Raw genomic sequence first — 27,567 nt, forward strand, 5'->3', positions numbered from 1 at the left:
ATTAGCAATAGATGGCATGGCTTTGTGTGGGAAAGGGAAAGTTTTATTGAAGTAACAAAGATGATTGGTAAGAGCAGGGTGGTACACGGCATCTGTACGGACTTTAGCAAAGCCTTTGAACAAGGTCCCTTATGGCAGGTTAAAACAAAAGGTGAAGTCACATGGATCTGCGGTGAGCTGGAAAGATGGATACAGAGCTGGTTTAATCATAGAAGACACAGAGTAGGAGTGGAAGATGTTTTTCGGAGTGGTGATTAGTAAGTTTGCAGATTACACAAAGATGGGGGGAGTTGCAGACAGTGAGAAGGATTGCCAGAGGATACAACAGGATATAGATAGACTAGATACTTGGGTAGATGAATGGCAGATGGGGTTTAATCCAGCCAAGTGTGAGTTGATGCTTTATGGAAGATCTAACGCAGGAGATAAGAATCCAATAAATAGCAGAACTCTTAGTAGCATCAACATAAAAGAGGGATCTTGGCATACAGGCTCACAATTCCCTGAAAGTGGCAATTCAAGTGTATATGGTGCTCGAGAAGGAATATTGCATGCTTCATTGGTCAGGGTACAGACTATAATAATTGGCAAGTTATATTGCAGCTGTGTAGAACTTCAATTCGGCCACATTTGGAATATACTGCACAGATTGGGTCACCATATTACCATAAGGATGTGGAGGCTTTACCAGGACCGAGCTTGAAGGGTATTAGCTATGAGGAGAGATTGGACAAACTTACTCATTTTCAAGGATGAGAACTTCAAAGGATGAGGGGTGATCTGATATAGGCTTACAAAATTATAAGAGGTGTGGTTAGAACAGTTAATCAGGTTTTTTTTCCCTCCAGGATAGAAATGTCAATTATTAGGGGACACAGGTTTAAGGCAAAAGGGTAAAAATATTTAAAGGTGATGTCAGAGACAAGTTTTTTTTTTAATAAGAGGGTGGTAAATGATTGAAATGTGCTGCCAGAGGTGGCGGATACAATGGCAGTATGTAAGAAGCATCTTGAAAGATATATGAATAGGTAGGGAATAGAGGGAGACAGACCACATAAAGGAAAAAAGGTTTTTAGTTTAGGTAAGCTGGCACAGTCTTAGTGGACCAAAGGACCTGTTCCTGTGCAGTAGTGTTGCTTATTCGAGCTGTAATTGTTTAAGGCTGCATAGCCTTATGTCACAATGGATGATGTATTAATTCATCAACTGGTTAAAAAAGCTTACCTTTTGAACTAACACGCACACATTAAGTGACAACCTCAAGACATAACCCACATACCTAGAAATCTGAACATGTTCATGTGCAGTTGTGATTTGGCAGCTGGATTTAACAGAAAGCAGTCTCGGTTGGCTCCAGATTCATCCCTTCCATTTGGGGTAACAATCAACAATGGTGTCAAACCATTTTGAAGTTCTTCACACATCTCTGCAATCGACTCACTGTAGCCTCCACCACAATCATCTACTGATTCACCTGGACAAAGGAATAGGCTTCAATCAGATAAATGCTCCCCAACAACCAAGATGCAAAATTCCTGCAGCGTTACGTAAATGGAACATGTTAATGAGAGACAACCGTGACAAAGAACATTGTTAAAAACTCGACAGAAGAGTGAATATAATTGAGAATAAGTAGAATTCTGTCACCAGTTTTGGCAAAGTGATGTGTCAAACAACTCCTTTAACATTTCAAGTTGGGGTCTTAATGTAGCATTGAATCACAGGCCAAGAAATTGCTAGGGTTGACTTAGTTTAGCAACAAGGAGCTAAAAGATGTCCACAATCATCTTGGACTGGAAAAGAGGCAGAGGGACAAGTCAATTAATTACAAACACTTATTAAACTCAACAATATATGGTGAATGTCCACATGTTGGTATTGGATATGGTTAAGGTTAGATTTGCAAGTAATGCTTTTCAGTAAAACATCGACCACATTCACCGTGAGTGCTCATGTATGGAAGGTGGACACGGAGGTAAAGTATGAAATCTTAAACAACATATGCCACACTTGGAGTTTGGGGGAGGTTACTGACAGTTTATCTTGAGGAATATCGAAAGGAATGGTGTTAGAATCCACTTCTCGGGCTCTCACTGAGCTAGAAGTTGGCATCTGATTAAATCAGCATCAGGAGAACACAAAATAAACTTTTACTTCATCTCCCTACTATGCTCCACAAAAAAAAAGAAAGAAGGCATAAAGTTTAGTTGCATAATTAACGTACCGACAAACTTGACTTTCCATACTCGGTGAGGGAGCAACAAGCTATCAGGACTGAGCGAACTCATCTTAGCACACATCTGACCAAAAACAGACTTCGTGCCGTCAGGACCTGCCAAACCTCCTTTACTTCTGGAACGTTTGACCTGAAGGAAAAGATCAAATTTAATCATCATTCCAAAAGCAGGTTTAAAAGCATAAGCAGCCACATATTTCAAGAGCCATGAAAGAAGTTCAAGTATCAGGAGATAATCGGAGAACTGTATCCAGTTCCACCCTGTACACATCCACTGCCTATCTACGTCACTAAGATTGATTACTAAAATCTTCGTATCATTCATCTCCACCCTACATCGGGACAAAATGAGGTCCAGGCCCATACCCACTCAGCTAGCATCATGCCCCCCATAAGCTGTGCTGGTTCCCTGTGGGAGTTCAAGGCTCTTCCATCTCACTGCATCTAACCTGGAAAAACCTCTTCAGCCTCAGGTAATGACCATCACTGCTGGAACATGGTCCCATGTCTTAAAAGATAACCTTCCGGCTACTACATTTCCATCTTCTAAACTCCTGATGGGGTCAGGTAAGACTTCTGAATGGATCAGGGCACTGACCTCAGAATGTTAAGCCTAGGGATTGTGAGCAGCCACAGCAGCAATGCCTAAGCAGCATTCAGTGCAAAATAGGATGTAGGTGGCAGACGGCTTAGGGGTGAGAGTGTTAAGATAATAACTGGTTGCAGAGAAAGGACTGAAATGTTATCCAAAACGACCCTGAGGTAGGAAGTGCTTTGGCATGAACAGGTTGGGCTGAAGGGCCTGTTTCTATACTGTGGATCTATGACTCTAAGCAGACCAAGGACCAATAGTGTTTCATGTCGTTCAATTAATTCCAGCAAATGTCCAAACAGTTGAATATCAGCTTATGTCAAAGTTGCAGCGTATTGATTTGAAAGATTTAAAAAAAAGAACTACCTCCCTAAACTCAATATTATCTCGGTTTTACTTGATTTTTTTTTTCCCTAGTTAAATGTTTTCAGTGGTGGATTAACAGGGATTAATCTACGCAACAATCTATTACAATGAGATTATACACAATCAGTAGTATCCACAATTATGGTCGTGGGTATGTCCGCTGAGCTGGCAAGTTGATTTGCAGATGTTTCGTCCCCTGTCTGAGTGACACCTTCAGTGCTTTGGAGCCTCCTGTGAAGTGCTGTTGTCCTGTATCTTCTGGAATTTATTTGTTTCCGTTCCTACTGCTTCCAGTTGCGGTAAAGCATTATAGTGGCCGGTATATCGGGTCTAGGTCTTTGTTGATAGGAGTCCGTGGATGAGTGTCGTGCTTCTAGAAATACTTTGACTGTTCTCTGTTTAGCTTGACCTATGATTGTTGTGTTGTTCCAGTTGAATTTGTTGTTGTTGTCATCATCTGTGTGTATGGCTACTGAGACAGCTGGTCGTGGCATTTAGTGGCTAGTTGGTGTTCAAGGTTGCGGATGGCTAGGTGTCTGTCTGTTTGTCATATATAGTGTTTTGTGCAGTCTTTGCATGGTATCTCATAAATTACATTTGTCTTGCACATGATGGGTATAGGATCTTTTGTTTTGGTGAGTTGTTGTCTGAGCATGACTGTCGGTTTATGAACTGTCATGAATCAGAGTAGTCAGAGAGGTCTGGCTGCCAGTTCCGAGATGTTTGTTTATATAAGGTAGTGTGGTGGGTCATGGCATGTCCTCGTCGCGTTATTTGTCTGTTAGGCATCTGCAGATGAAGTTGCGGCGATGTCCGTTCTTGGCGAAGACTTTGTAGAGGTCTTTGTAGACCTTCTCTTCATGGTCATGAGTGCTGCAGTGTGTTGTAGCCCTTTTGAACAGGGTCCTAATGCAGCTTCTCTTGTGTGCTGTTATTGTTCAGGGCCTGGTCAGTGTGTGTGGCTTTTCTGTACTCTTTTGTAGTGCATTCACCCTTGTGTTCTTTCTACCATCACATCCAGGGATGGGAGTTGGTTGCTGGGTTCCTCCTCTCTCGTAAATCTGATATCTGTGAGCATGGTGTTGATAATCTGGCCTGTGTTCTCCATATGATCTCTGCTGCCCTCTTATCACAATCTATATATTTGGCTGTTTAAATATGTTTTACTGTTCTGTACTCTTTGCTTTTGTACTTAAGCTCCATTGACCATCACCTTACATTTTCTTACTTCCCCATAAGTTCAGTCAGTTGCCTGCTCCTACTACTCATTACATCCCAGGTCCTCAAAACTGTGAGGCTCCTCTATTAACTTCTCTGCTAACACTCTTCTCTGCATCTTACAGCCTACAATCATTCTACCTATCACCACTTCTTGTTAAGTCTCCAACTTCCAGCAACCTTGGCAATGCCTTGTGCGATGGTGTTGCCCCATATCAGAGGTCTTGTCTCTTTACAAGGTTTCTTGGTGCAAATCATTCTTTTTCACAACTAAAATCTGAACATCTTACAGAGATGGCATTTACAAAACTCGAGCATAAGTCAAGGAAATCAGCTATTAAACCAGATTCACATCTAAACTTATTCAAAAACAGTGTTCTTTGATAAAATGTTTTCCGACCCCAAAGTCGGAAGTATAGATAGAGAGCTAAACATTACTTACTCCAAGTGGAGAAAGGAGTCCTGTTAAATTTAGTTATGGGCATTGCCCAAATATTTGGATTAGGCAATCTCAAAGTACAAATATTAAGAATAGTTACTAGAAAGGCCAAGTTTCCAGTTTGAAAGATTTACTGGGATTTTTCTGCACAGTTGTACCTGAATTCTGTTAAGCTCCACAACAGGCCCATGCTGTCGATCTCGCACCATCGTCGCTTGGACTACCTTGCGGAAAGCAGCTTCCTGCAATACAATGTCAGCACAGTGCTAAGTGAACCTCTCAGGTAACTGCGCTTAAGCAAATAAAACTTAAAAAACTGTTCACATCAAAATTACAGTGCTTAAGTACAAAAAGGTATATGTTATCACTGAAATGGTCAGCCTGAATTCTATTTCCTGCTCCTTCATATCCTTAAATACTTCCTTTTCAAAGTTTTCCCTATTTTTAGCTTAAACGATGCTATGGTCACTGTCACCATGCAACTTGCAGTGAAGTATACCAAGGTATAACAATCTTCTGTGAAGGTTTCCGCTCATTTTTCCCTCTGTGGTCTTCAAAAAAAAAGGGAATGATTATCGATCTGTAGAAACAATTTTTGAGTAATTGTCCTCTCAACACATTTCTTTTGTAAGATAACCTGCTTAACTTTTCTATAAATGCAATTATTTTACTATTAACATTTCAAGAAATAAAACGTGCCCGTGCCTTCTGCATTTGTTGTAACTGATGTTGATTCAAATAGTTGAAAATGTGTTGCTGGTTAAAGCACAGCAGGTTAGGCAGCATCCAAGGGACAGGAAATTCGACGTTTCGGGCCAGAACGTCAAATTTCCTGTTCCTTGGATGCTGCCTGACCTGCTGTGCTTTAACCAGCAACACATTTTCAGCTCTGATCTCCAGCATCTGCAGACCTCACTTTTTACTTGATTCAAATGGTGCCAAAGTAAGATGGTGAACCTTCTATACACTCTTCATTACTTCACAATATGTTAAACATCTGATAAAGGCAGCTATTCCCAAACGCCAAGCCCCACTGTCAAAACTGGGTCTTACCTTGCCCTGTGAAATTAATATTCCACGTAAAGTATCAAGTCCAACTGAAGGGCCTTGCCCAGTTTCATCAAGTCGGCCTTCCAAATCAAACATTGGAATACAGGGACAGAAGAGTTCAGAGATGTGATGCAGTAGTAACAGTCTATTCCGCAATGAAATTATTGGGATTTCCTGGAGGTAGTTGTATTCCATTGGAATCTTAAATAAACAAGAAATACACACAAATTTAAAAAATTTACTTTTAAAAGATGTTAATTACAATTAAAAGTTGGTAGCAAGATGGGCAGCATCTCACTACCAACTACTTGTTTGTGGAGGGGATAGCAATGAAAATTAATTACTTTCCAATCACTCTAACACATTCTTCTGTCAATTTAACTTACAAGAGTATTTGGAATTAACCAATGATGTTATCAACTAACCTGTGATGGGAGCTTGCCTGCATTGGCAGGTTTGCTGGTGGACCATGCTAGAGTGTGGGCTGAACCACACGCAACACGATTAATCTTTTTGCCTTGCAGTGCAGTTACCAAGCGTGGCCGCTGGATAGCATTCGTAGTCCCATCTCCCAGTTGCCCTTCATCATTGTCTCCCCATGTATAAACTTCTCCTTGTGAGGAATGGAAAAACGAAAATGTAATAGAATCATACATCATGGAAACAGACCCTTCAGTGCAACCAGTCCATGTCGACCATAATCTCAAACTAAACTAGTCCCACCTGCCTACTCCTGGCCCATACCCCTCCAAACCTTTGCTATTCATGTATTTATCCAAATGACTTTTAAATGTTGTAATTGTGTCCACATCCACTATTTTCTCTGGAGGTTCATTCCATCCATGAACCACCCCATGTGTCCCTCATGGCTTTCTTAAAACCTGTCTCCTCTCATCTTAAAAATGTGCCCTCTAGTCTCAAAATCCCATACTATTGGAATGACAACTACCATTTACTCTATTGTTATGGTGCCGAAGGTGTGTACTATATCTTTGAGAGAGAGTGAAGGCGGTTTTGGCTGTGGGAATTTGAAGGCAACTGTCTTGTAACTGACTTGCAGTCTCAGAGTCTACTGGAAAATTGAAAATATGTAACATTTGGCTATAAACTAGATACCTCAGTTGTTTTGACCACCATTTGAATTTAACCAGTTTAAATTATGCCCCAGGATACTAAAACCCAATTAAATTTGAATTTTACTGTTTTGACAACATTGAACCGATGAGACAATCTGACATTTGGGGTATAAATAAGCTGGCATTTTGAGAGTTAGCCAGAGAAAGCAAATGACAGCTGCCATCTAGAGAAATAGACTGCCATTCAAAACACTCTCTATCAAAGGTACCTTTCTCATATGAAACATTTTATTCAGCAAAAGACCGAAGACGACCCAGGAGATCGCTAAAAGAAGACGGATGTCAACAATGACAGTCGCTGTCTGGTTTTGAAAATTAAGTTGATATAATTTTAATGATCACTACATCGTGATAGAGTTGGAGGTAGATAACAGACCTTCATATTATGAGTGGAGGTGAGCTTTTCTGGGTGTTTGGTTTAACTAGCAGAAGGCTTCACCGGCATGTCGTAATACTATCCATACCCCTCATTATTTTATATACTTCTACAAGGTAATCTCTCAACCGCCTGCACTCCAGTGAAAGTAGTCCTGGTCTACCCAACCCCTCTTTAAAACTCAAACATTCCATACCCAGCAATATCTTGGTAAATCTCTTCTGAATCCTTTTCAGCTTAACGATATCATTCCTATGACTGGACAGCCAGAACTAGACACAGTATTTCAGAAGATACATCACCAATGTCCTGGATTAGTGGTGCTGAAAGAGCACAGCAGTTCAGGCAGCATCCAAAGTGCAGCAAAATCGACGTTTCGGGCAAAAGCCCTTTGTCAGGAATAAAGGCAGTGAGCCGGAAGCGTGGAGAGATAAGCTAGAGGAGGGTGGGGGTGGGGAGAAAGTAGCATGGAGCACAGTGGGTGAGTGGGGGAGGGGATGAAGGTGATAGGTCAGGGAGGAGAGGGTGGAGTGAATAGGTGGAAAAGAAGATAGGCAGGGAGGACAAGTCCAGACAAGTCATGGGGACGGTGCTGAGCTGGAAGTTTGGAACTAGGTTGAGGTGGGGGGAAAGGGGAAATGAGGAAACTGTTGAAGTCCACATTGATGCCCTGGGGTTGGAGAGTTCCGAGGCGGAAGATGAGGCATTCTTCCTCCAGGCGTCTGGTGGTGAGGGAGCAGCGGTGAAGGAGGCCCAGGACCTCCATGTCCTCAGCAGAGTGGGAGGGGGAGTTGAAATGTTGGGCCACAGGGCGGTGTGGTTGATTGGTGCGGGTGTCCCGGAGATGTTCCCTAAAGCGCTCTGCTAGGAGGCGTCCAGTCTCCCCAATGTAGAGGAGACTGCATTGGGAGCAATGGATACAATAAATGATATTAGTGGATGTGCAGGTAAAACTCTGATGGATGTGGAAGGCTCCTTTAGGGCATTGGATAGAGGTGAGGGAGGAGGTGTGGGCCCAGGTTTTACAGTTCCTGCAGTGGCAGGGGAAAGTGCCAGGATGGGAGGGTGGCTTGTAGGGGGGCGTGGACCTGACCAGGTAGTCACGGAGGGAACGGTCTTTGCGGAAAGCGGAAAGGGGTGGGGAGGGAAATATATCCCTGGTGGTGGGGTCTTTTTGGAGGTGGCGGAAATGTCGGCGGATGATTTGGTTTATGTGGAGGTTTGCAGGGTGGAAGGTGAGCACCGGGGCGTTCTGTCCTTATTAGGGTTGGAGGGGTGGGGTCTGAGGGCGGAGGTGCGGGATGTGGACGAGGTGTGTTGGAGGGCATCTTTAACCACGTGGGAAGCGAAATTGCGGTCTCTAAAGAAGGAGATCATCTGGTGTGTTCTGTGGTGGAACTGGTACTCCTGGGAGCAGATACGGCGGAGACGGAGGAATTGGGAATACGGGATGATGTTTTTGCAAGAGGTAGGGTGGGAAGAGATGTAATCCAGGTAGCTGTGGGAGTCGGTGGGTTTGTAAAAAATGTCAGTGTCAAGTTGGTTGTCACTAATGGAGATGAGAGGCCCAGGAAGGGGAGGGAGGTGTCAGAGATGGTCCAGGTAAATTTAAGGTCAGGGTGGAATATGTTGGTGAAGTTGATGAATTGCTCAACCTCCTCGCGGGAGTACGAGGTGGTACCAATGCAGTCATCAATGTAGCGGAGGTAAAAGTGGGGAGTGGTGCCAGTGTAATTACGGAAGATCAACTGTTCTATGTAGCCAACAAAGACACAGGCATAGCTGGGGCCCATACGTGTGCCCATGGCTACCCCTTTGGTCTGGAGGAAGTGGGAGGATTCAAAGGAGAAATTGTTAAGGGTGAGGACCAGTTTGGCCAAACGAATGTGTGTGTCGGTGGAAGGGTACTGTTGGGGATGTCTGGAGAGGAAAAAATGGAGGGCTTGGAGGCCCTGGTCATGGCGGATGGAGATGTAGAGGGATTGATATCCATGGTGAAGATGAGGCGTTGGGGGCAGGGGAAATGGAAGTCTTGGAGGAGGTGGAGGGCGTGGGTGGTGTCTCGAACGTATGTGGGGAGTTCCTGGACTAGAGGGGATAGGACAGTGTCGAGGTAGGTAGAGATGAGTTCCGTGGGGCAGGAGCATGCTGAGACAATGGGTCGGCCAGGGTAGTCAGGCTTGTGGATCTTAGGAAGGAGGTGACTGCATTGGCGCCACCTCGTGCTCCCGCGAGGAGGTTGAGCAATTCATCAACTTCACCAACATATTCCACCCTGACCTTAAATTTACCTGGACTATCTCTGATACCTCCCTCCCCTTCCTGGACCTCTCCATCTCCATTAATGACGACCGACTTGACACTGACATTTTTTTTTACAAACCCACCGACTCCCACAGCTACCTGGATTACACCTCTTCCCACCATACCTCTTGTAAAAACATCATCCCGTATTCCCAATTCCTCCGCCTCCGCCTGCTCCCAGGAGGACCAGTTTCGCCACAGAACACACCAGATGGCCTCCTTCCTTCGAGACCACAATTTCGCTTCCCATGGGGTTAAAGATGCCCTCCAACGCATCTCGTCCACATCTCACAACTCAGCCCTCAGACCCCACCCCTCCAACCGTAACAAGGACAGAATGCCCCTGGTGCTCACCTTCCACCCTGCAAACCTCCACATAAACCAAATCATCCGCCGACATTTCCGCCACCTCCAAAAAGACCCCACCACCAGGGATATTTTTCCCTCCCCATCCCTTTCCGCCTTCCGCAAAGACCGTTCCCTCCGTGACTACCACGCCCCCCCCCTACAAGCCACCCTCCCATCCTGGCACTTTCCCCTGTCACCGCAGGAACTGTAAAACCTGGGCCCACACCTCCTCCCTCACCTCTATACAAGGCCCTTAGGAGCCTTCCACATCCATCAGAGTTTTACCTGCACATCCACTAATATCATTTATTGTATCCGTTGCTCCCGATGCAGTCTCCTCTACATTGGGGAGACTGGGCGCCTCCTAGCAGAGCGCTTTAGGGAACATCTCTGGGACACCCGCACCAATCAACCACACCGCCCTGTGGCCCAACATTTCAACTCCCCCTCCCACTCTGCTGAGGACATGGAGGTCCTGGGTCTCCTTACTGCTGCTCCCTCACCTCCAGACGCCTGGAGGAAGAACGCCTCATCTTCCGCCTCGGAACACTCCAACCCCAGGGCATCAATGTGGACTTCAACAGTTTCCTCATTTCCCATTTCCCCACCTCACCATAGTTCCAAACTTCCAGCTCAGCACTGTCCCCATGACTTGTCCGGACTTGCCCTACCTGCCTATCTTCTTTTCCACCTATCCACTCCACCCTCTCATCCCTGATCTATCACCTTCATCCCCTCCCCCACTCACCCACTGTACTCTATGCTACTTTCTTCCCACCCCCACCCTCCTCTAGCTTATCTCTCCATGCTTCAGGCTCTCTGCCTGTATTCCTGACAAAGGGCTTTTGCCCGAAACGTCGATTTCGCTGCACTTTGGATGCTGCCTGAACTGCTGTGCTCTTCCAGCACCACCAATCCAGAATCCGGTTTCCAGCATCTGCAGTCATTGTTTCTACCTCACCAATGTCCTGTACAACCTCAACATGACTTCCCAATTCCTAGATTCATAGGACTGAATGATGAAGGCAAGCTGTGGGGAACTATTTTTATATACACAATTCAAAATGCAGATCAGATGAAATGTGCTTTTTCATTTTTTTCTCCTCTTACTGATTTTTATTTCTATCCCCCTAGTTTAAAACATGAACTCATGCGCTGCTAAACAAATCTACAAAGAGATATGTTCTTGCCAGTTGACCATTGAGCAAATAGATAAGGCACAATATCTTTGACAAAAAGAAACCTCAGAGAAATTGTCACTGAGCATTTTACAAGCATCTGACACATGCCAATCATACTTATCTGCATAAATTTTAATAAAAGCATTAACCAATGTGACAGATTGGAATTATTAAAATAAAGAGAGGAGAGAGATACAGGCATGTTAAAAAGTACTCATATGGACAATAAAATTGTTGACAATTATAGCTGCGAGTCAATTTTGTAATTAAAATTATACCAAACTCCCATTGGTGCTGTAGTTCAAGTAGGCTTGCATTAGCATGTCTATAAAGCTTTCAAAAAATCTTACAAATCTTACCATCCTCAGTGCAGCACACACAATGCAAAGATCCAGTTGCAATAGCGATCACCTTCTTCCCTTGTAACCCCTGGACTTGCCGAGGTCTCCTGACATGATCATCAGAGCCATGACCCAACCTATGGTAGTCACCTTTACCCCTGTAAAACCAAATAATCACACAGTATATCAGTAATTTGACAGTGATTGGTTAGCTCAGTTGATTAATTGTTGTCACATGTACAGAGATATAGTGAAAAGTGTTGTTTTGCGTGTTATACAAGTACATCAGGGTAGCAGAACAGAGAGGAGAATACTGTGTTACAACCACAGAGAAGGTGCGGAGAGAGAAATCAGAGTTAACATTTGAGAGGTCCATTCAAAAATCTAACAACAGCACGGAAAAAGTTGTTCTGGAATGTGCTCATACATGCATTCAAACTTTTATATCTTCTGCCCAATGGAAAAGGGTGAGAAGGGTATTTGATTATGTTGGTTGCTTTCCCGAAGTATCGATGGAGACAGTGGCTGGAAGGCTGGTTTGTATGATGGACTGGACTGTGTTCATGACCCTGTAGTTTCTTGCAGTCTTGGGAACAGCAGTTACCAGACCACGCTGTGTTGCAGCCAAATCAGATGCTTTCTATGGTGCACCTATAGAAATTGGTAAGAGTCCTTCTGGACATGCCGAATTTCCTGAGACTGCTGAGGAAGTAGAGGCATTGTTGTGCTGTATTGACAATTTCGTTGACGTGGGTTGACCAGGACAGATTGTTGACAATCATCAATCCAAGGAATTTGACATTCTGGACCATCTCCACCTCAGCACGACTGATGCAGAACAATCCTTTCGATCTAACCAGTCCATGCCAAACATCATCGCAAACTAAATTACTCCCACCTGGCCCTTTTCCTCCAAATCTTTCCTATTCGTATACTTATCCAAGTGTCTTTTAAACATTGTACTGCCTGGGAATAGACTGGATTAACCGTTATCAGTCAATTTGCGAGAGAGAGAGAGATGTTGGGAAGGAGAAACAAAAAATGAATGAACAAAAAAAAAATGAATGGTAGGAGGAACTAAAAATGAAAGACTTTTCCATTTATATAGTATTCTCATAAGAATGGATCATTCTTAAGCACTTTATAGCTCAAAGTACTTTCAAAGTGTGGTAACTGATGTATTATAGAAATCACAGCAGCCAAACTGAGCACAGCTAGGCCCAAAGTCAGCAAGCTCACAACTACTGATCTATTTTAAAGTGGTAGTTGAGGAATAAATGTTGGCCTGGACTGTATGAACAGCAGTGCAAATTGAAGGAATTTATTTAGATGAGCAGAACAAAGAGAGAGACAATCACTTTTCAACTGGGAGGGGATTTTCATCACTGAAAACTGTTAAGGGTTTTCCTTATGGTACAGTGATACTGCACTCTCTCACGTAACAGGAAGCTAACTTGGGGAGTGGGAAGAAACAGAACAGAACAGATAAACTGTTCATGTCAGCCAGAAACATGTTAGGAACTACTTAAGGGACCCATAGCTTGAACAGTTTCTAGCTAATCATTTGCAAAGACTGAAAAATGAAACCCTTTTCTTCTAATGATAATATCATTGAGGTTTTATATCATAACTAAAGCAGAATTAATAAGCTTAAAATTAGAGCTCACCTATTTAGGGTAGAAATAAAAATTAGCACATGTTCACACAAAGTTGTGGGACTTGGAAATTAGATCCCTCAAAAGACAGTGTATTCTGGTCAATTTAAAATTTCAAGACAGATCAATCATCCCATCAGGACTGTTCCTGGTTGATAGGTACTTGATTTGTGCACTATTTATTTTGGAAATATCCAAGAATCTAATCCTCGATCCATGCTTATCTTTTTTGACATGCTGCCTTGTGGGAATATTTTTGCAGACATAAGATCAAATGTAATTTGCATGTTGGTAACACCAATCTCTACCCTGACACTACCCTCTTGAGCTCTTCTCTGTTTGTCCAATCTGCTTAACTTAATTCCAGGCTAGCAGCCCAATTTCCTCCAGAAAAACAGAGAAGACCTTAACTATTCTTTTTGACCCCTGCCACATTTCACTGCTCCTTGGATGCTGCCTGAACTGCTGTGCTCTTCCAGCACCTACTAATGCAGAAACAAATTTAGTTCTCCTTCTTTGCCACTCGCGGACGCCTCCTCTTATCGCCCCCTTGACCACGACCCCACCTCCCACCACCAAACCATCATCTCCCAGACCATCCAGGACCTCATCACCTCAGGGGATCTCCCATCCACCGCCTCCAACCTCATAGTCCCACAACCCCGCACCGCCCGTTTCTACCTCCTGCCCAAAATCCACAAACCTGCCTGCCCCGGCCGACCCATTGTCTCAGCCTGCTCCTGCCCCACCGAACTCATCTCCCAATACCTCGACACGGTCCTGTCCCCTTTAGTCCAAGAACTCCCCACCTACGTTCGGGACACCACCCACGCCCTCCACCTCCTCCAGGATTTTCGCTTCCCCGGTCCCCAACGCCTTATTTTCACTATGGACATCCAGTCCCTGTACACCTCCATCCCCCATCACGAAGGACTCAAAGCCCTCCGCTTCTTCCTTTCCCGCCGCACCAACCAGTACCCTTCCACTGACACCCTCCTTCGACTGACTGAACTGGTCCTCACCCTGAATAACTTCTCTTTTCAATCCTCCCACTTCCTCCAAACTAAAGGAGTTGCCATGGGCACCCGCATGGGCCCCAGCTATGCCTGCCTCTTCGTAGGATATGTGGAACAGTCCATCTTCCGCAACTACACTGGCACCACCCCCCACCTTTTCCTCCGCTACATCGATGACTGTATCGGCGCTGCCTCGTGCTCCCACGAGGAGGTTGAACAGTTCATCAACTTTACTAACACCTTCCATCCCGACCTGAAATTCACCTGGACTGTCTCAGACTCCTCCCTCCCCTTCCTAGACCTTTCCATTTCTATCTCAGGCGACCGACTCAACACAGACATCTATTATAAACCGACTGACTCCCACAGCTACCTGGACTACACCTCCTCCCACCCTGCCCCCTGTAAAAACGCCATCCCATATTCCCAATTCCTTCGTCTCCGCCGCATCTGCTCCCAGGAGGACCAATTCCAACACCGCACAGCCCAGATGGCCTCCTTCTTCAAGGACCGCAGATTCCCCCCAGACGTGATCGACGATGCCCTCCACCGCATCTCCTCCACTTCCCGCTCCTCCGCCCTTGAGCCCCGCTCCTCCAACCGCCACCAAGACAGAACCTCACTGGTTCTCACCTACCACCCCACCAACCTGCGCATACAACGTATTATCCGCCGCCATTTCCGCCACCTCCAAACGGACCCCACCACCAAGGATATATTTCCCTCCCCTCCCCTATCAGCGTTCCGCAAGGACCACTCCCTTCGTGACTCCCTTGTCAGATCCACACCCCCCACCAACCCAACCTCCACCCCCGGCACCTTCCCCTGCAACCGCAGGAAATGTAAAACTTGCGCCCACACCTCCACACTCACTTCCCTCCAAGGCCCCAAGGGATCCTTCCATATCCGCCACAAGTTCACCTGTACCTCCACACACATCATCTATTGCATCCGCTGCACCCGATGTGGCCTCCTCTATATTGGTGAGACAGGCCGCTTACTTGCGGAACGCTTCAGAGAACACCTCTGGGCCGCCCGAACCAACCAACCCAATCACCCCGTGGCTCAACACTTTAACTCCCCCTCCCACTCCACCGAGGACATGCAGGTCCTTGGACTCCTCCACCGGCAGAACACAACTACACGACGGCTGGAGGAGGAGCGCCTCATCTTCCGCCTGGGAACCCTCCAACCACAAGGTATGAATTCAGATTTCTCCAGCTTCCTCATTTCCCCTCCCCCCACCTTGTCTCAGTCGGTTCCCTCAACTCAGCACCGCCCTCCTAACCTGCAATCCTCTTCCTGACCTCTCCGCCCCCACCCCACTCCGGCCTATCACCCTCACCTTGACCTCCTTCCACCTATCCCACCTCCATCGCCCCTCCCCCTAGTTCCTCCTCCCTACCTTTTATCTCAGCCTGCTTGGCTCTCTCTCTTATTCCTGATGAAGGGCTTATGCTCGAAACGTCGAATTCTCTATTCCTGAGATGCTGCCTAACCTGCTGTGCTTTGACCAGCAACACATTTGCAACTCTCTCAGACTGAACCAGACTGTCTGGAAAGTCAGCATCATATCTGATAGAGTTTCATAACCATATCTTCTCCTTAACAAAAGCTACTTACTTCCACTTCCATTATATCACATGTCTTTCCCCTGTCTCAGCCAATCTGCTGGAAACATTCATCCACATGTCGCAGCATTTCTAGACTTAACGATGTAATGCTGTCCTGAAACACTGCACTACACCACCTTAAGCATTCCAAACTATGCAAAACTCTGCCTGCACCCTCACACTAATAAAATACCACTCAGACATAATCTTTCTTCACCTCTATTTGTTCCTGATCACCCAGACTCAAAATTAAAACTTTCACCTTCACATTTAAACCTATTCATGTCTTCATCCTTCCTAACTCTCCAGATCTGAAACCTGTCACTTATCATAACTCTGGTTCCGAGCACATCCCCTGCTGTTCCGAACATGCTGAATCCTGTCAGGCTTCACACTCCAGCCCTGCCTCCCAGCTCCTCGCTGTTCGTTTAAGAGTTTCCTTAAAATCCATCTTTTTGACCACAAGAGGTGAATTTTCTTAATCCTTCCTTCAGCTTGATGTCTATGTTTTAATTTGCAGCCATTAGGCACCTTGACATTTTTTGAGACATTAAAGTGAGCTTGGCAAATGTAAGATGCTTCTACCATGAGTAAGGATGCTCATCACCTGCTCTTGACTTTCATTGCTGTTTGTTTTTTTATAGGCTCAATACAAAGAAGCTTAAGATTGTTAAAATTATCCAGAAGATTAAAAAAAATCTGAGTCCTAGCATGCACACAAGTTATTCATTTTTGTTTTAAGATTACTAACAGTGCGGAAACAGGCCCTTCGGCCCAACAAGTCCACACCAACCCGCTGAAGTGTAACCCACCCAGACCCATTCCCCTACAATTACCCCTTCACCTAACACTACGGGCAATTGAGCATGGCCAATTCACCAAACCTGCACATTTTTAGACACTGGGAGGAAACCGGAGCATCCGGAGGAAGCCCATGCAGACACAGGGAGAATGAGGCAGGAAATGAACCCGGGTCTCTGGAGCTGAGAGGCAGCAGTGCTAACCACTGTGCCACCGTGCCACCCACTGGTCTTTAGAAAACAATGAAAACTGAATGTGAGAAACACTAAAGATATATACTTACCAAGTATAAACAGATCCAGATTTAGTTAGAGCCACTGAAAATTGTGATCCACATTCCACTTTAACCACACCAAGTCCAGTTAGGGAATCAATCTATTTGCAGAAAATATTGAACAATGTCAGTACATGCAATCCTAAAAGTTGTCACTATTGTTAATGCTCCACCTAATTGGTCTTAATCAATTACAAATATAATGAAAAGACTGAATTTAAAAGAAATAAAATGTATTCGTATTAAAAGCAGCTGCAGAGTTGAAAGCAAATAGCAACGATATTCAAAAGCTAATGAAGAATGCAATAGAAAATTAATCTTTAGCTTGCTGAGAATGAGACTTCCAAGCTGTGATAGGGTCTCTAGGGCTCTCCACAATCATATATGTTGTGCTTTTATTTCGTCCAATTTTTTTTATTGGATGAAATAATCAAAAATCCAACTGAGTGAAATTCTAGATGAGCATGGGTGTTTTTAAAATACATTAAGTGATCCAAACAGATGCCTTTACAGAGAAAGTAAAATCCGAAAGACAAGGCAGATGAGGTAAAATAAATTTTAATTTATTATTAAATTGAGGTATTAGAAGTGCAACAATGGCCAGATCAAGACATAGATGAGTGAAAGAAGCAGCATTCACGATGTAGGATGTGTGGGATTTGCAAAGTTCCTAGAAATTAGATTAGATTAGATTAGATTACTTAGTGTGGAAACAGGCCCTTCGGCCCAACAAGTCCACACCGACCCGCCGAAGCGCAACCCACCCATACCCCTACATTTACCCCTTACCTAACACTACGGGCAATTTAGCATGGCCAATTCACCTGACCCGCACATCTTTGAACTGTGGGAGGAAACCGGAGCACCCGGAGGAAACCCACGCAGACACGGGAAGAACGTGCAAACTCCACACAGTGTGGCAAAAGTTGCCATTTCTTCAGCCATGGAACACAGAATGTCGGTTAACTAGCTACATTTGGCAACATTAATGCAGAGTGAATTTGTCTGTAAGACTGCTCAAGCGGTGATTACTCTGCAGTTTAAGACAAATTGGTCACTATAAACAGGGATGGGGGAAAAGGAAGGGAAACTGGACGTATATTTGTCCAGTAGGTATACAGCTCTTAATAATCATGATGGGGAAAGTGTAGTGACATAAATATTGGAAAATAAAATTATGGTACCAAGATGCAGAGTCAGCCATGGCACACATCAAGGAGATATCCTGCAGTTGGTCTTGCTGAGATTGCTACCATTGAAGTTTTTCTACGTAGTGTAGAGTCTAACACTTTGCAATCTCAGCAACAATGCATTACACAATCTGAGGGGAACATACCAATAGGAAGGAGGACAGTAGGCCATTCAGCCTCTCGAGCCTGCTCCATTATTTAACAAGATTTAATTGTAACTTCAAATCGATATCCCTGCCTACTACTAATAATTATTTACCCATTTGCTTACCAAGCAAATTAAACAGGTCAATTCATGAGTTGGAGAACATGAGGAGGATGGTGATGGTACCACCATGACCCTCTCGAGTACATGGGAATAGCAACAGCCTTTCTACTCTTCCTGACATTACACAAACATTTAAAAACAAATTTTACTAATACTGCGAGGCAGCATTCATGTTAGGAAAGCTTAAATGCCTCCATTAAGAACAGAAACCCCTGAAGGTGAATTTTAATATCACAAAATTGAGCGGGCTGGAATTGGGTCAGATGTTAAAATTTTTGAATGTCACATGAGCAGGACTACGGGTGAGATTAATGAGGTTCAAAGTCTGACCTGGCATTAGGAAACTTGGCATTGAAAAGAGAAGACAGCTTTAGGAAAAAAATAAATACCTTTACAACACTGCATCTGGGCAAAAATGAGCACGTGTGATTACTTCAGGTCGCCTTTACAACTTACCAGCAGACAATATCCATCAAAACCCCCAGGGTAAGGGGGAATTGGAACTGCCCGCATCTTCAATGACACCCTGCCATTTTTACATCTAGTGTATCAAGGTTAGGTCTGCATTAAATGGATTTCTCCCCTGTAATATCAGCTTTGTGTGAATTTATCTGCATCAAACTCTCAGTACCTTCATTGGGACCTTACAGCCATCGCTGCCTCCTCTTCCGAGTTTTCCATAATCTCCATCTCCCCAGGACCAGACAATATCATCATCAGTCAAACAAAGAGTTTGTGCATCACCACTTCCACACGCAACATCTATGACCCTGTAACCCTGCAGTGCTTCCACCTGAGAAATGAACATAAATTTGCATTCAGAAAGATAACAACAGCGCACAGAAACATCCTCACTGGAGACCAGAATGCAATATAACTCAATTCAATTAAATTCAATTGAATAATAATTACGATTATAGTACAGGTAGACAATCCTTTATCCGAAGATTTTTTCTCATTAACAAGGTTGTTTGGTATGCAAATAGTTAATGCAATTCCACACCTACTCCCATCCATATCACTGCATTGGCAGGCATCAATTCTGTCTCAGTGCTCATAGTATCACAGATGGGTCTGCTGTTTGGTAATTTTAAAACATTTTAGTATGGAAATGTCATTTAATCCCCATTCAAAATATTCAAAAATCCAAAAGTTACATGGTCCCGAGGGTCTATCTGCACTCAGAACAAACATAAAAGGCTGGTTCTGCTTCTTGGAGTTTCCCAATCAACAAAACATGCAAAACATGTCTGCCAGGTGTGCCTGATGTCAAAAATATCAATCAGCTCCATATGGAAAGAAGTGTTTTCACTTTCGATGAACAACGTCAGCTATCCACTCCATCCTCCTCTCTGACCTATCACCATTACCCACAGTTCCATCTATCACATTCTCAGATACCTTGCCCCCAGCCCCAACCTCTCCCATTTATATCTCTACCCCCTCGGCACACAAGCCTCATTCTTGATGAAGGGCTCTTGCCCAAAACGTCGATTCTTCTGCTCCCTGGATGCTGACTGACCGGCTGTGCTTTTCCAGCACCACACTCTCGACTCTGATCTCCAAGCATCTGCAGTCCTCATTTTCTCCTAATATAAATTTTCAGTCAGCCTGTGTACCACCTAAGATTTACAGGCAGCCTTCCTCCATTCTTGCTAGGCTTGTAGCCATCAGAAATTGAAGCTCTGAACATTAAAGTGAAAAATCAGGTTATTTCAGAATCTCCAACTTTTATGGAATATATTTCCCTTTTCATCTGCTCTGCAAATGTTTTATCTTTTCATAAAATATAGCTGGAATTCTAACACTTGGAAATTGAAATGTAAAATGAGTAAATTTACATATGCAGTAGAAAGGTAATTAAAAACAAAAGAGAAAAACAAAATCTCAGACATGTGACACAGTCAGCCCAGATATTCAAGTACATGGTAAATTAACGATCAAAGTTCAGCTCCATAAAACTGCATACATAGAATAGATTAAACATACAGAGATAAATAGATTTTTTATTTTTTAGGCCAAGCTATTAGAATAGAGGGAACACAAACAATAAATGTTTTAACAAGAGGCTAGTGGGTCTCTGGAATTTACTGCTAAGTCTGGTGATTGAAGCAGAAACCCTCAGGTCATTCAAAAGGAACTAGATCTGTCTGAAGTGCTGTAATCTACTAGGCTATAAATCAAATGCTGGAAAGTGGTATTAGAAAGGGTAGCGACTTTATTCAGCCAGCACAAGACGATGGGTTGCTTGGTCCCTTTTGATACTGTAACTATTACACGATACTATTAATGCTCACAACAAATCAGGAATAATAATTTCCATCACCACTACTTTAGGCTTTTTCAAATTAACACTCCATCAGTTGTACTCACTCACCAATTTTGGTTTCAGTTGATCTTCACTGTCCCCATGTCCCAGTCTTCCGTATCTACCTTTTCCCCAAGTGTAAAGCTCTCCTGCTGCAGTGATGCAGGCACTATGTGCTCCTCCTGCAGCAACATCAATCACTTCGATACCACGCAGCGATTCGACAACACGAGGCCGGTCACAGGGGCTACAAGAGCCAAAAGTCAAATGTAATACACATCTTTTAAGCCTGGCTTCTCAAAGTTGTTTAAAATCAAAGATTAAAATGTTCACTTTGGAGCACTTCTTCCAAATACAAAGTCACAAACTCGAAATCTTGAGTCACAACCAGTCAGTCTGCAAGCTGGAGTAATGTGATGAAGCATAGTGGGCGGCACGGTGGCACAGTGGTTAGCACTGCTGCCTCACAGTGCCAGAGACCCGGGTTCAATTCCCACCTCAGGCGACTGACTGTGTGGAGTTTGCACGTTCTCCCCGTGTCTGCGTGGGTTTCCTCCGGGTGCTTCGGTTTCCTCCCACAGTCCAAAGATGTGCAGGTCAGGTGAACTGGCCATGCTAAATTGCCCGTAGTGTTAGGTAAGGGGTAAATGTAAATGTAGGGGTAAGGGTATGGGTGGGTTGCGCTTCGGCGGGTTAGTGTGGACTTGTTGGGCTGAAGGGCCTGTTTCCACACTATAAGTAATCTAACCTAATCTAATCAAATCATATCACAGAAACAAAGTATTACATTTTGTTGTGAAGTCTCAACTTTTATTTCAGTATATTCAATGTATGAGATGTTGTGTGGTTGGCTGAGGAGAGTTACAATTCTGATTGACTGATCAGCTCAGTCAATCTCATCTGGATAACCAGAGGTCTTAAGGTTCAGTAAGTAGCACCATGACCTCAGAGTCTAAAGTTCTGAATTCAAATCTCACTGCTGGACATGTTGCCCATGGAAGAGGTGCTGCTAATGGTACAGGTCAAGCATGTTGATAATCAACTCGCTAATCCATTCAATAGCTCCCCAAAAGGGATAAAGCATAAGAGAAGATAATAATACAAACAAACCCAGATAACTGGAATTTGCATGGCATTAGCTAGCTGAGGATAGTAGGAGGAGATCATGTCAAACAAAAACAAAACGCAGCAGATGCTAAACATCTAAAATAAAAATGTTTGCAACACTCAGAAGGTTTGGCAGCATTTACAGAGAGCAAACGTTAGTGTTTCACATCCTTCAGTGAAATTGAAGAGGTCAAATAATTCATGGCTCTTATGCTGTTGAAAAAGGTAGTGATGAGGAGGTGGAAAAGAGTTGGTTAGGGAACAGTGAGAGGTCACGGGAAATTAAAGATCACAGATGCCAGTGTAAAAAACAAAGGATGCATTCATGGTTGTAGAGAAGAGAGATGGATGCACAGTAGGGGGAGCTAGACACAAGACAGTGTTAAGGCTAGCTGGTCTGTAAAAACGGAGAATGCAGACAGAGAAATCAAGGAAGAAGAAGAAACAGAAATAGATCAAAGCAAAGGAGTGAGAAGTGGAGACTGGAATCAATGTTAATATTTCCAGCAGCACTAATACAAGTCAACATGTACCCAAGAGATTTGACCCACAACACCACCCACAAACCAAAGCCCCACAAAAGAACAGACATAATTAAGCCCCACATGGGTACTTGCAGCAACAACTTTCACTTAAAGGAAATGGGACAAATCAAAGGAGACATTGTGTAATGAGAACACACCTCAGCAGGTGAGGTTGATACTGGATGGGAACTGTTCAGGCCTTCTTTCAGACGGTAGTGAACTTTATCACTTCATTTTTGTGTCAAATTTCATCTATCATGTAAATATACATTTCAACTGACTGCTGACAGTCTTGAAGCCCATGTCCTTTTCACTATAAAACTTCATATCAGCAAATTTTGAAATTACATCCTGTATCTACCTCAAATCTAGTCATCAATGTATATCAAAAGCGGTACTTTCCAACACTGAAATCGGTGAAACTCCAGTGAATTTCCTTCCAGCCCAAAAATAGCTGCACATACATGCAAAGTTTGGAATTGGGATTACCGGTGCACAATTTCAAAATATGCAGAGAACATGGAAGTTGGAAGGGTAATAAACAGTGACAGAGATGGTCATCGATCTCAAGCAAAGAGATAGGTTGTTGGGATGGGCAGACATTTGGCAGTAGGTAAAATCAATGACTGCAGATGCTGGAAACCAGATTCTGGATCAGTGGTGCTGGAAGAGCATAGCAGTTCAGGCAGCATCCAACGAGCAGCGAAATCGACATTTCGGGCAAAAGCCCTTCATCAGGAATAAAGGCAGTGAGCTGGAAGCATGGAGAGATAAGCATTTATCTCTCCATGCTTCCAGCTCACTGCCTTTATTCCTGATGAAGGGGTTTTGCCCGAAACGTCGATTTCGCTGCTCGTTGGATGCTGCCTGAACTGCTATGCTCTTCCAGCACCACTGATCCAGACATTTGGCAGTGTGGATACAAAATTAGCCAAGGGTAGAAAACAACTATGTTGAATATCTCTTTCTCCTTTCATCCCATGGGTTTCCATTTTGCTTATAAACATAACATTTGGTATTTTATCAAACAGTTTTTGTTTAAAATCCACACAAATACCAATCTTTCATTCTCACTGTTGCCTTCTTAAAACAGTACATTTGGAATTAAAATTCTGTTGTTTGTTTAAAATAGAGATCAAGGAAGTCTTTAATGCAGTAGCGTTTCTGGTGACACTGCATGGAACTACATTGATTTACCAGGGTAGACCATGTTGCAAGTCTTAACCGAATGCTTTTTAATTCACTCGCGTCACAGGATAGTTATCACAAAATCAGGCTATTTAGCTCTAAGTGTCACTGCTGGTAACTTTTTCAAATAAGCCCACCATTGTAACCATCTAATCCCTTAATTCTCATAGGCTGTCTAGTTTCCCTTTAAATGCATTTTTACTGTTCTTTTCAACTGCTCCTTTCCACATTCTTGCCACCATTTAGGTAAAGAAGCATTTTTTTCTGAATTGTGCATTGGATTTCTTAGTGGATACTTTATAGGAATATCTCTAGTTACGTTTTTCCCGAACAAGGATAAACATTCCCTCTGCATTCGCTCTATGAAATCTTTTTGCAATTTTAGAGACCCATTAGGTCATGCCTCAGACTTGTTTTCAAGAGAAAGCAAAAAACAGCCTGAATTTCCTGGTATGTGTACCCACGCGCTTCTTGCATCATCTTTGCAAATCTTCTCCATACCCTCACCGTATCACTGAAAACTGAAGAAGGAGCTCAACTAAAACTAAATGTCCAGAACGTTCTCTCTCACCTCCTATTGCCATGCCCCAGCTTGCCGTCTTCTGCCTCTCCCCAAGAGTAGACTTCCCCTTCAGATGACAAGGCAAGGCAGTGCTTGCCTCCTGAATTTACTGCCACCTTCTTTACAAAAACATGTTGAATGGATTCCAGTAAAGTTGGAGTTGATACAGACTCTGTTCCTCCGATCCCCAGTCTTCCTCCAGCTCCATATCCAGTAGCATACAACTAATATAATAGAGAAAGAATCAAAAATTATTAATGCAATGCACCTGAATTGCCTTACAGCCACACAGTCTTCTCTGATCAATTAGTAAAGATCCCGCAAATTAGTTTAAACAATGCGACTTTGCTATTAATAAAAGTCCAAGTAACAGTTTTTGAGTCTCGTTGTACCATTTTGATGATCTACTGTATTTCAATAAATGGCTTATAGCATGCATAACTCTTCAAAATGGCGAAGCATTAACTCAGTGTTTTAACAAAGGATATGTGAACATTCACCTTTCCATCTGCTGTTACCGCAAACAATGTCTGTTCTCCACCAATCAGCTGCACAGGTCTTAACGTTGCTAATGCCTCACATGGTGTTGGAACTTTAACTTTTGCACCTTCTATACCACCTAGCTGTCCTCGGTGGTTGTGTCCCCAGCCATAAATTGTTCCACTTCCACCAGCAGAAAGAGTCCAATCATCAGACCGTCTGTTTAAAAAAAATACATTTGAAACATATACACGCTTTCTACTAATTGTTCTCCTTTTCTCTGCTCCCAGTCAAAAAAAATTGAACCAAAGCTCATTCTCAACTATCACTCAGTTCATAAATATTTCAGCAAAATCAGTCAATATGATTTGAATTTTTGGTGTCCAGACATGCCAGTACTAAACTTTTTGCGTTCACCTTTACACAGTGATTTGGTGATCTCATTGATATCATTAAAAGATCAACTATTTCCCCTCTGCATAAAAAAGGGAGTGTGACCACAGATGCTCATGGTTATTCCCAGAGCTTTTACAGCACAGGAGATCACTCAGACCTTCATTTCTGTGCTAGGTCTTCATGGCTACAATTTACCCAGTACCACTTCAGTCGCCTTCCTGTAGCCTTGCATGTTCTTTTTCTCAGATCATTATCAATTGCCTCTTGAATGTAATTACTAAATCGGTTTTTGCCATACTCTTGAGCATCACATTTCAGGTCCCAACCCATCACTCTGTGAAACGTACCTCTCAGTTCTCCATTGCTTCCTTTGCCAATTACCTGAAACCCGTGCTTTCTTACTTATGACCATTCTGATCTTCGGAACAATTTTGTCCTATCCAGTCCCCTCATGACTTGGAATAATGATCAAATCTCTTCCTGCTTCGCTTCTCTAATCCATCTACATAAGTCAAGTTTCTCAATATTGGGACAGTTCTTATGAATCTCTTCTGCAGTTTGTCTCCTGACTTCAAATCCTTCCTAAAGCGTAGAATAAAGGATGGGGCGTAATATTCTAGTTGGCAGCAAACCAGAATTTGCCACAAGTCTAACATGACTTGCTGCCTTTTATTGTCTACATCCTCACTAATACAGCTGCATAATTTACTCACCATATGCCCTACCTATTCTGTTAGCTTCAATGACTAATGCACATTTACAGCCAGGTCCCTCTGATATTGCACTCCCTTCAAAATTGTAGCTTTGTTTTGTATCATTTCTCCATGTTCTCCTCATCAAATGACTCACTTCTTAATATTAAATTGCATACTTATAAACATACAAATTGGGAGCATATAACGACCATCGACCCTTTAATCTTTTTCTGCCATTTAAAAGCATTATGGCTGATCTGTTTGTGTTCCGAACCCTTCATGTCCTGAACAGGGTGGTGAACTGCTTTCTTAAACCACTGCAGTACTTGAGATGCGGGAATACCACCAGTGCTGTTAGGGAAGAAGTTCTAGGATTCTCACCCACCGAAAATGAAGGAATAATATACATTTGAGGCAGGATATTGTGTGGCTCAGAGGGAAAAATACCTTCTGGACGCCCATGTGCATCACATCAATAGCACTGCCTTCATCAAAAGATTCCATCAAGCTAAACACCTTTTTTCTTTCATGTATTGATTGCTTGCTTTCGTCAATTAACCTGCATTTGCTCAACTGGCTATTCAATTTGTCTAGAATTGTTTCTATAAGCTTTCCGACCAAGGTTTAACTAGTTACTGGGCATAGATTTACACACAATTTTGAAAACGGCTACAAAATTTGCAATTCTTCAGTTTTGGTGGCACTAACCTGAGTCTAAAGAAGATGGAAAATTACAGCTCACATCTCTGTAGTTAACATACTCACTTCCCTTAGGATCTATCCCATCTGGTTCTGTCACCTCATCAAGTCCCCTTAGAGACAAGTTATCCTGCACCACCTCATCAATTTTAAATCTTTCGTATTACTATACTGAAAGACCATTACTTCATTTCTGTGTTTCAAATACTTTCAACTAATTTTAAGAGGATATTTTTCTGATTTTTAATGGATCCCTGCTCTATATAGTGCAATCTAATAGCCTTAAAATTGTTTCATGTTTTTCACCTCTGTCGACATTCCTTTAAGTGACTGAATAAGCACCTCTATATTAAAATTTGGAAGGTGCCACACAAAGTTGTGAAATAAGATAAGAGTCTATGGTGCTCGGGGCAAGATATGGCATAGAGAGAGGATTGACAGACTGACAGAAGGTTCAGTGTAGGAACAAAGGGGTCTTTTCTCAGGATGGTAGCCAATGACGAGTAAGTTCTACAGGGGTCAATGCGGGACTACATTATTCATATTATACATAAACGATCTGAACAAAGGAAGTGAGGGCATTATTGCTTAGTTTGCACATGACACAAAGATGGGTGGAGGGACAGGTAGCGTTGAGATGGCATGGAGGCTGCAGAGGACTTTGATGGGCTAGGAGAGTGGATAAAGAAGTGGCAGATGGAATACCATGTGGGAAAGTGTGGAGTTATGCTCTTTAGTACATAGAAGAGAGGTGTAGACTATTTTCTCAGTGGGGAAGGGCTTCAGAAATTTTAAACACAAAGGGACTTAGATATCCTGGTTCAGGGTTCTCTTAAGGTTAACATGCAGATTCAGTTGGCAGTCAAAGAATACAAGAGCAGGAACATACTGATGAAGGCATACAAGGCTCTGGACATACCACATTTAGAATATCGCGAGCGGTTTTGGGCCCTGCACCTAATGATGTGCTGGCATTTTGGCAATCCAGAGGAGGTTCGCCACAGCAACTGCAGGAATGAAGGGCTCACCGTGTGATCAGCAGTTGAGACTCTGGGTCTGTACTCGATGGAGTTTAGGAGGATGGGAGTGATGGGGTGTAATCTCATTGAAATTTACAGAATACTGAGAGGCCTGGAAAAGAGTGGACATCAAGATGGTGTTTCGACTAGTGGGAGAAACTAGGCACAACTCACAGTGAACAGAC

General features: G+C 43.3%; 1 protein-coding gene across 5 annotated transcripts in view; it reads right to left on the reverse strand.

Annotated features, from left to right (window-relative positions):
* The window catches only part of herc2 (HECT and RLD domain containing E3 ubiquitin protein ligase 2), a 238,785-nt gene that overhangs the window by 11,505 nt on the left and 199,713 nt on the right, over window positions 1-27,567 (reverse strand). For all 5 annotated transcript variants that reach the window (XM_060826247.1, XM_060826244.1, XM_060826246.1 and 2 more), the window contains 11 exons: window positions 24,594-24,792; window positions 24,103-24,317; window positions 20,782-20,959; window positions 19,036-19,197; window positions 16,956-17,047; window positions 11,606-11,745; window positions 6,327-6,514; window positions 5,905-6,102; window positions 5,010-5,093; window positions 2,225-2,366; window positions 1,280-1,474 (listed from right to left, as the gene is read on the reverse strand). In XM_060826247.1, coding sequence (XP_060682230.1) covers window positions 1,280-1,474; window positions 2,225-2,366; window positions 5,010-5,093; window positions 5,905-6,102; window positions 6,327-6,514; window positions 11,606-11,745; window positions 16,956-17,047; window positions 19,036-19,197; window positions 20,782-20,959; window positions 24,103-24,317; window positions 24,594-24,792 — 1,793 coding nt within the window. The remainder of the gene's footprint in view (window positions 1-1,279; window positions 1,475-2,224; window positions 2,367-5,009; window positions 5,094-5,904; window positions 6,103-6,326; window positions 6,515-11,605; window positions 11,746-16,955; window positions 17,048-19,035; window positions 19,198-20,781; window positions 20,960-24,102; window positions 24,318-24,593; window positions 24,793-27,567) is intronic.

This window comes from Hemiscyllium ocellatum, chromosome 6, assembly GCF_020745735.1.
Source record: "Hemiscyllium ocellatum isolate sHemOce1 chromosome 6, sHemOce1.pat.X.cur, whole genome shotgun sequence".
NCBI lineage: Eukaryota > Metazoa > Chordata > Chondrichthyes > Orectolobiformes > Hemiscylliidae > Hemiscyllium > Hemiscyllium ocellatum.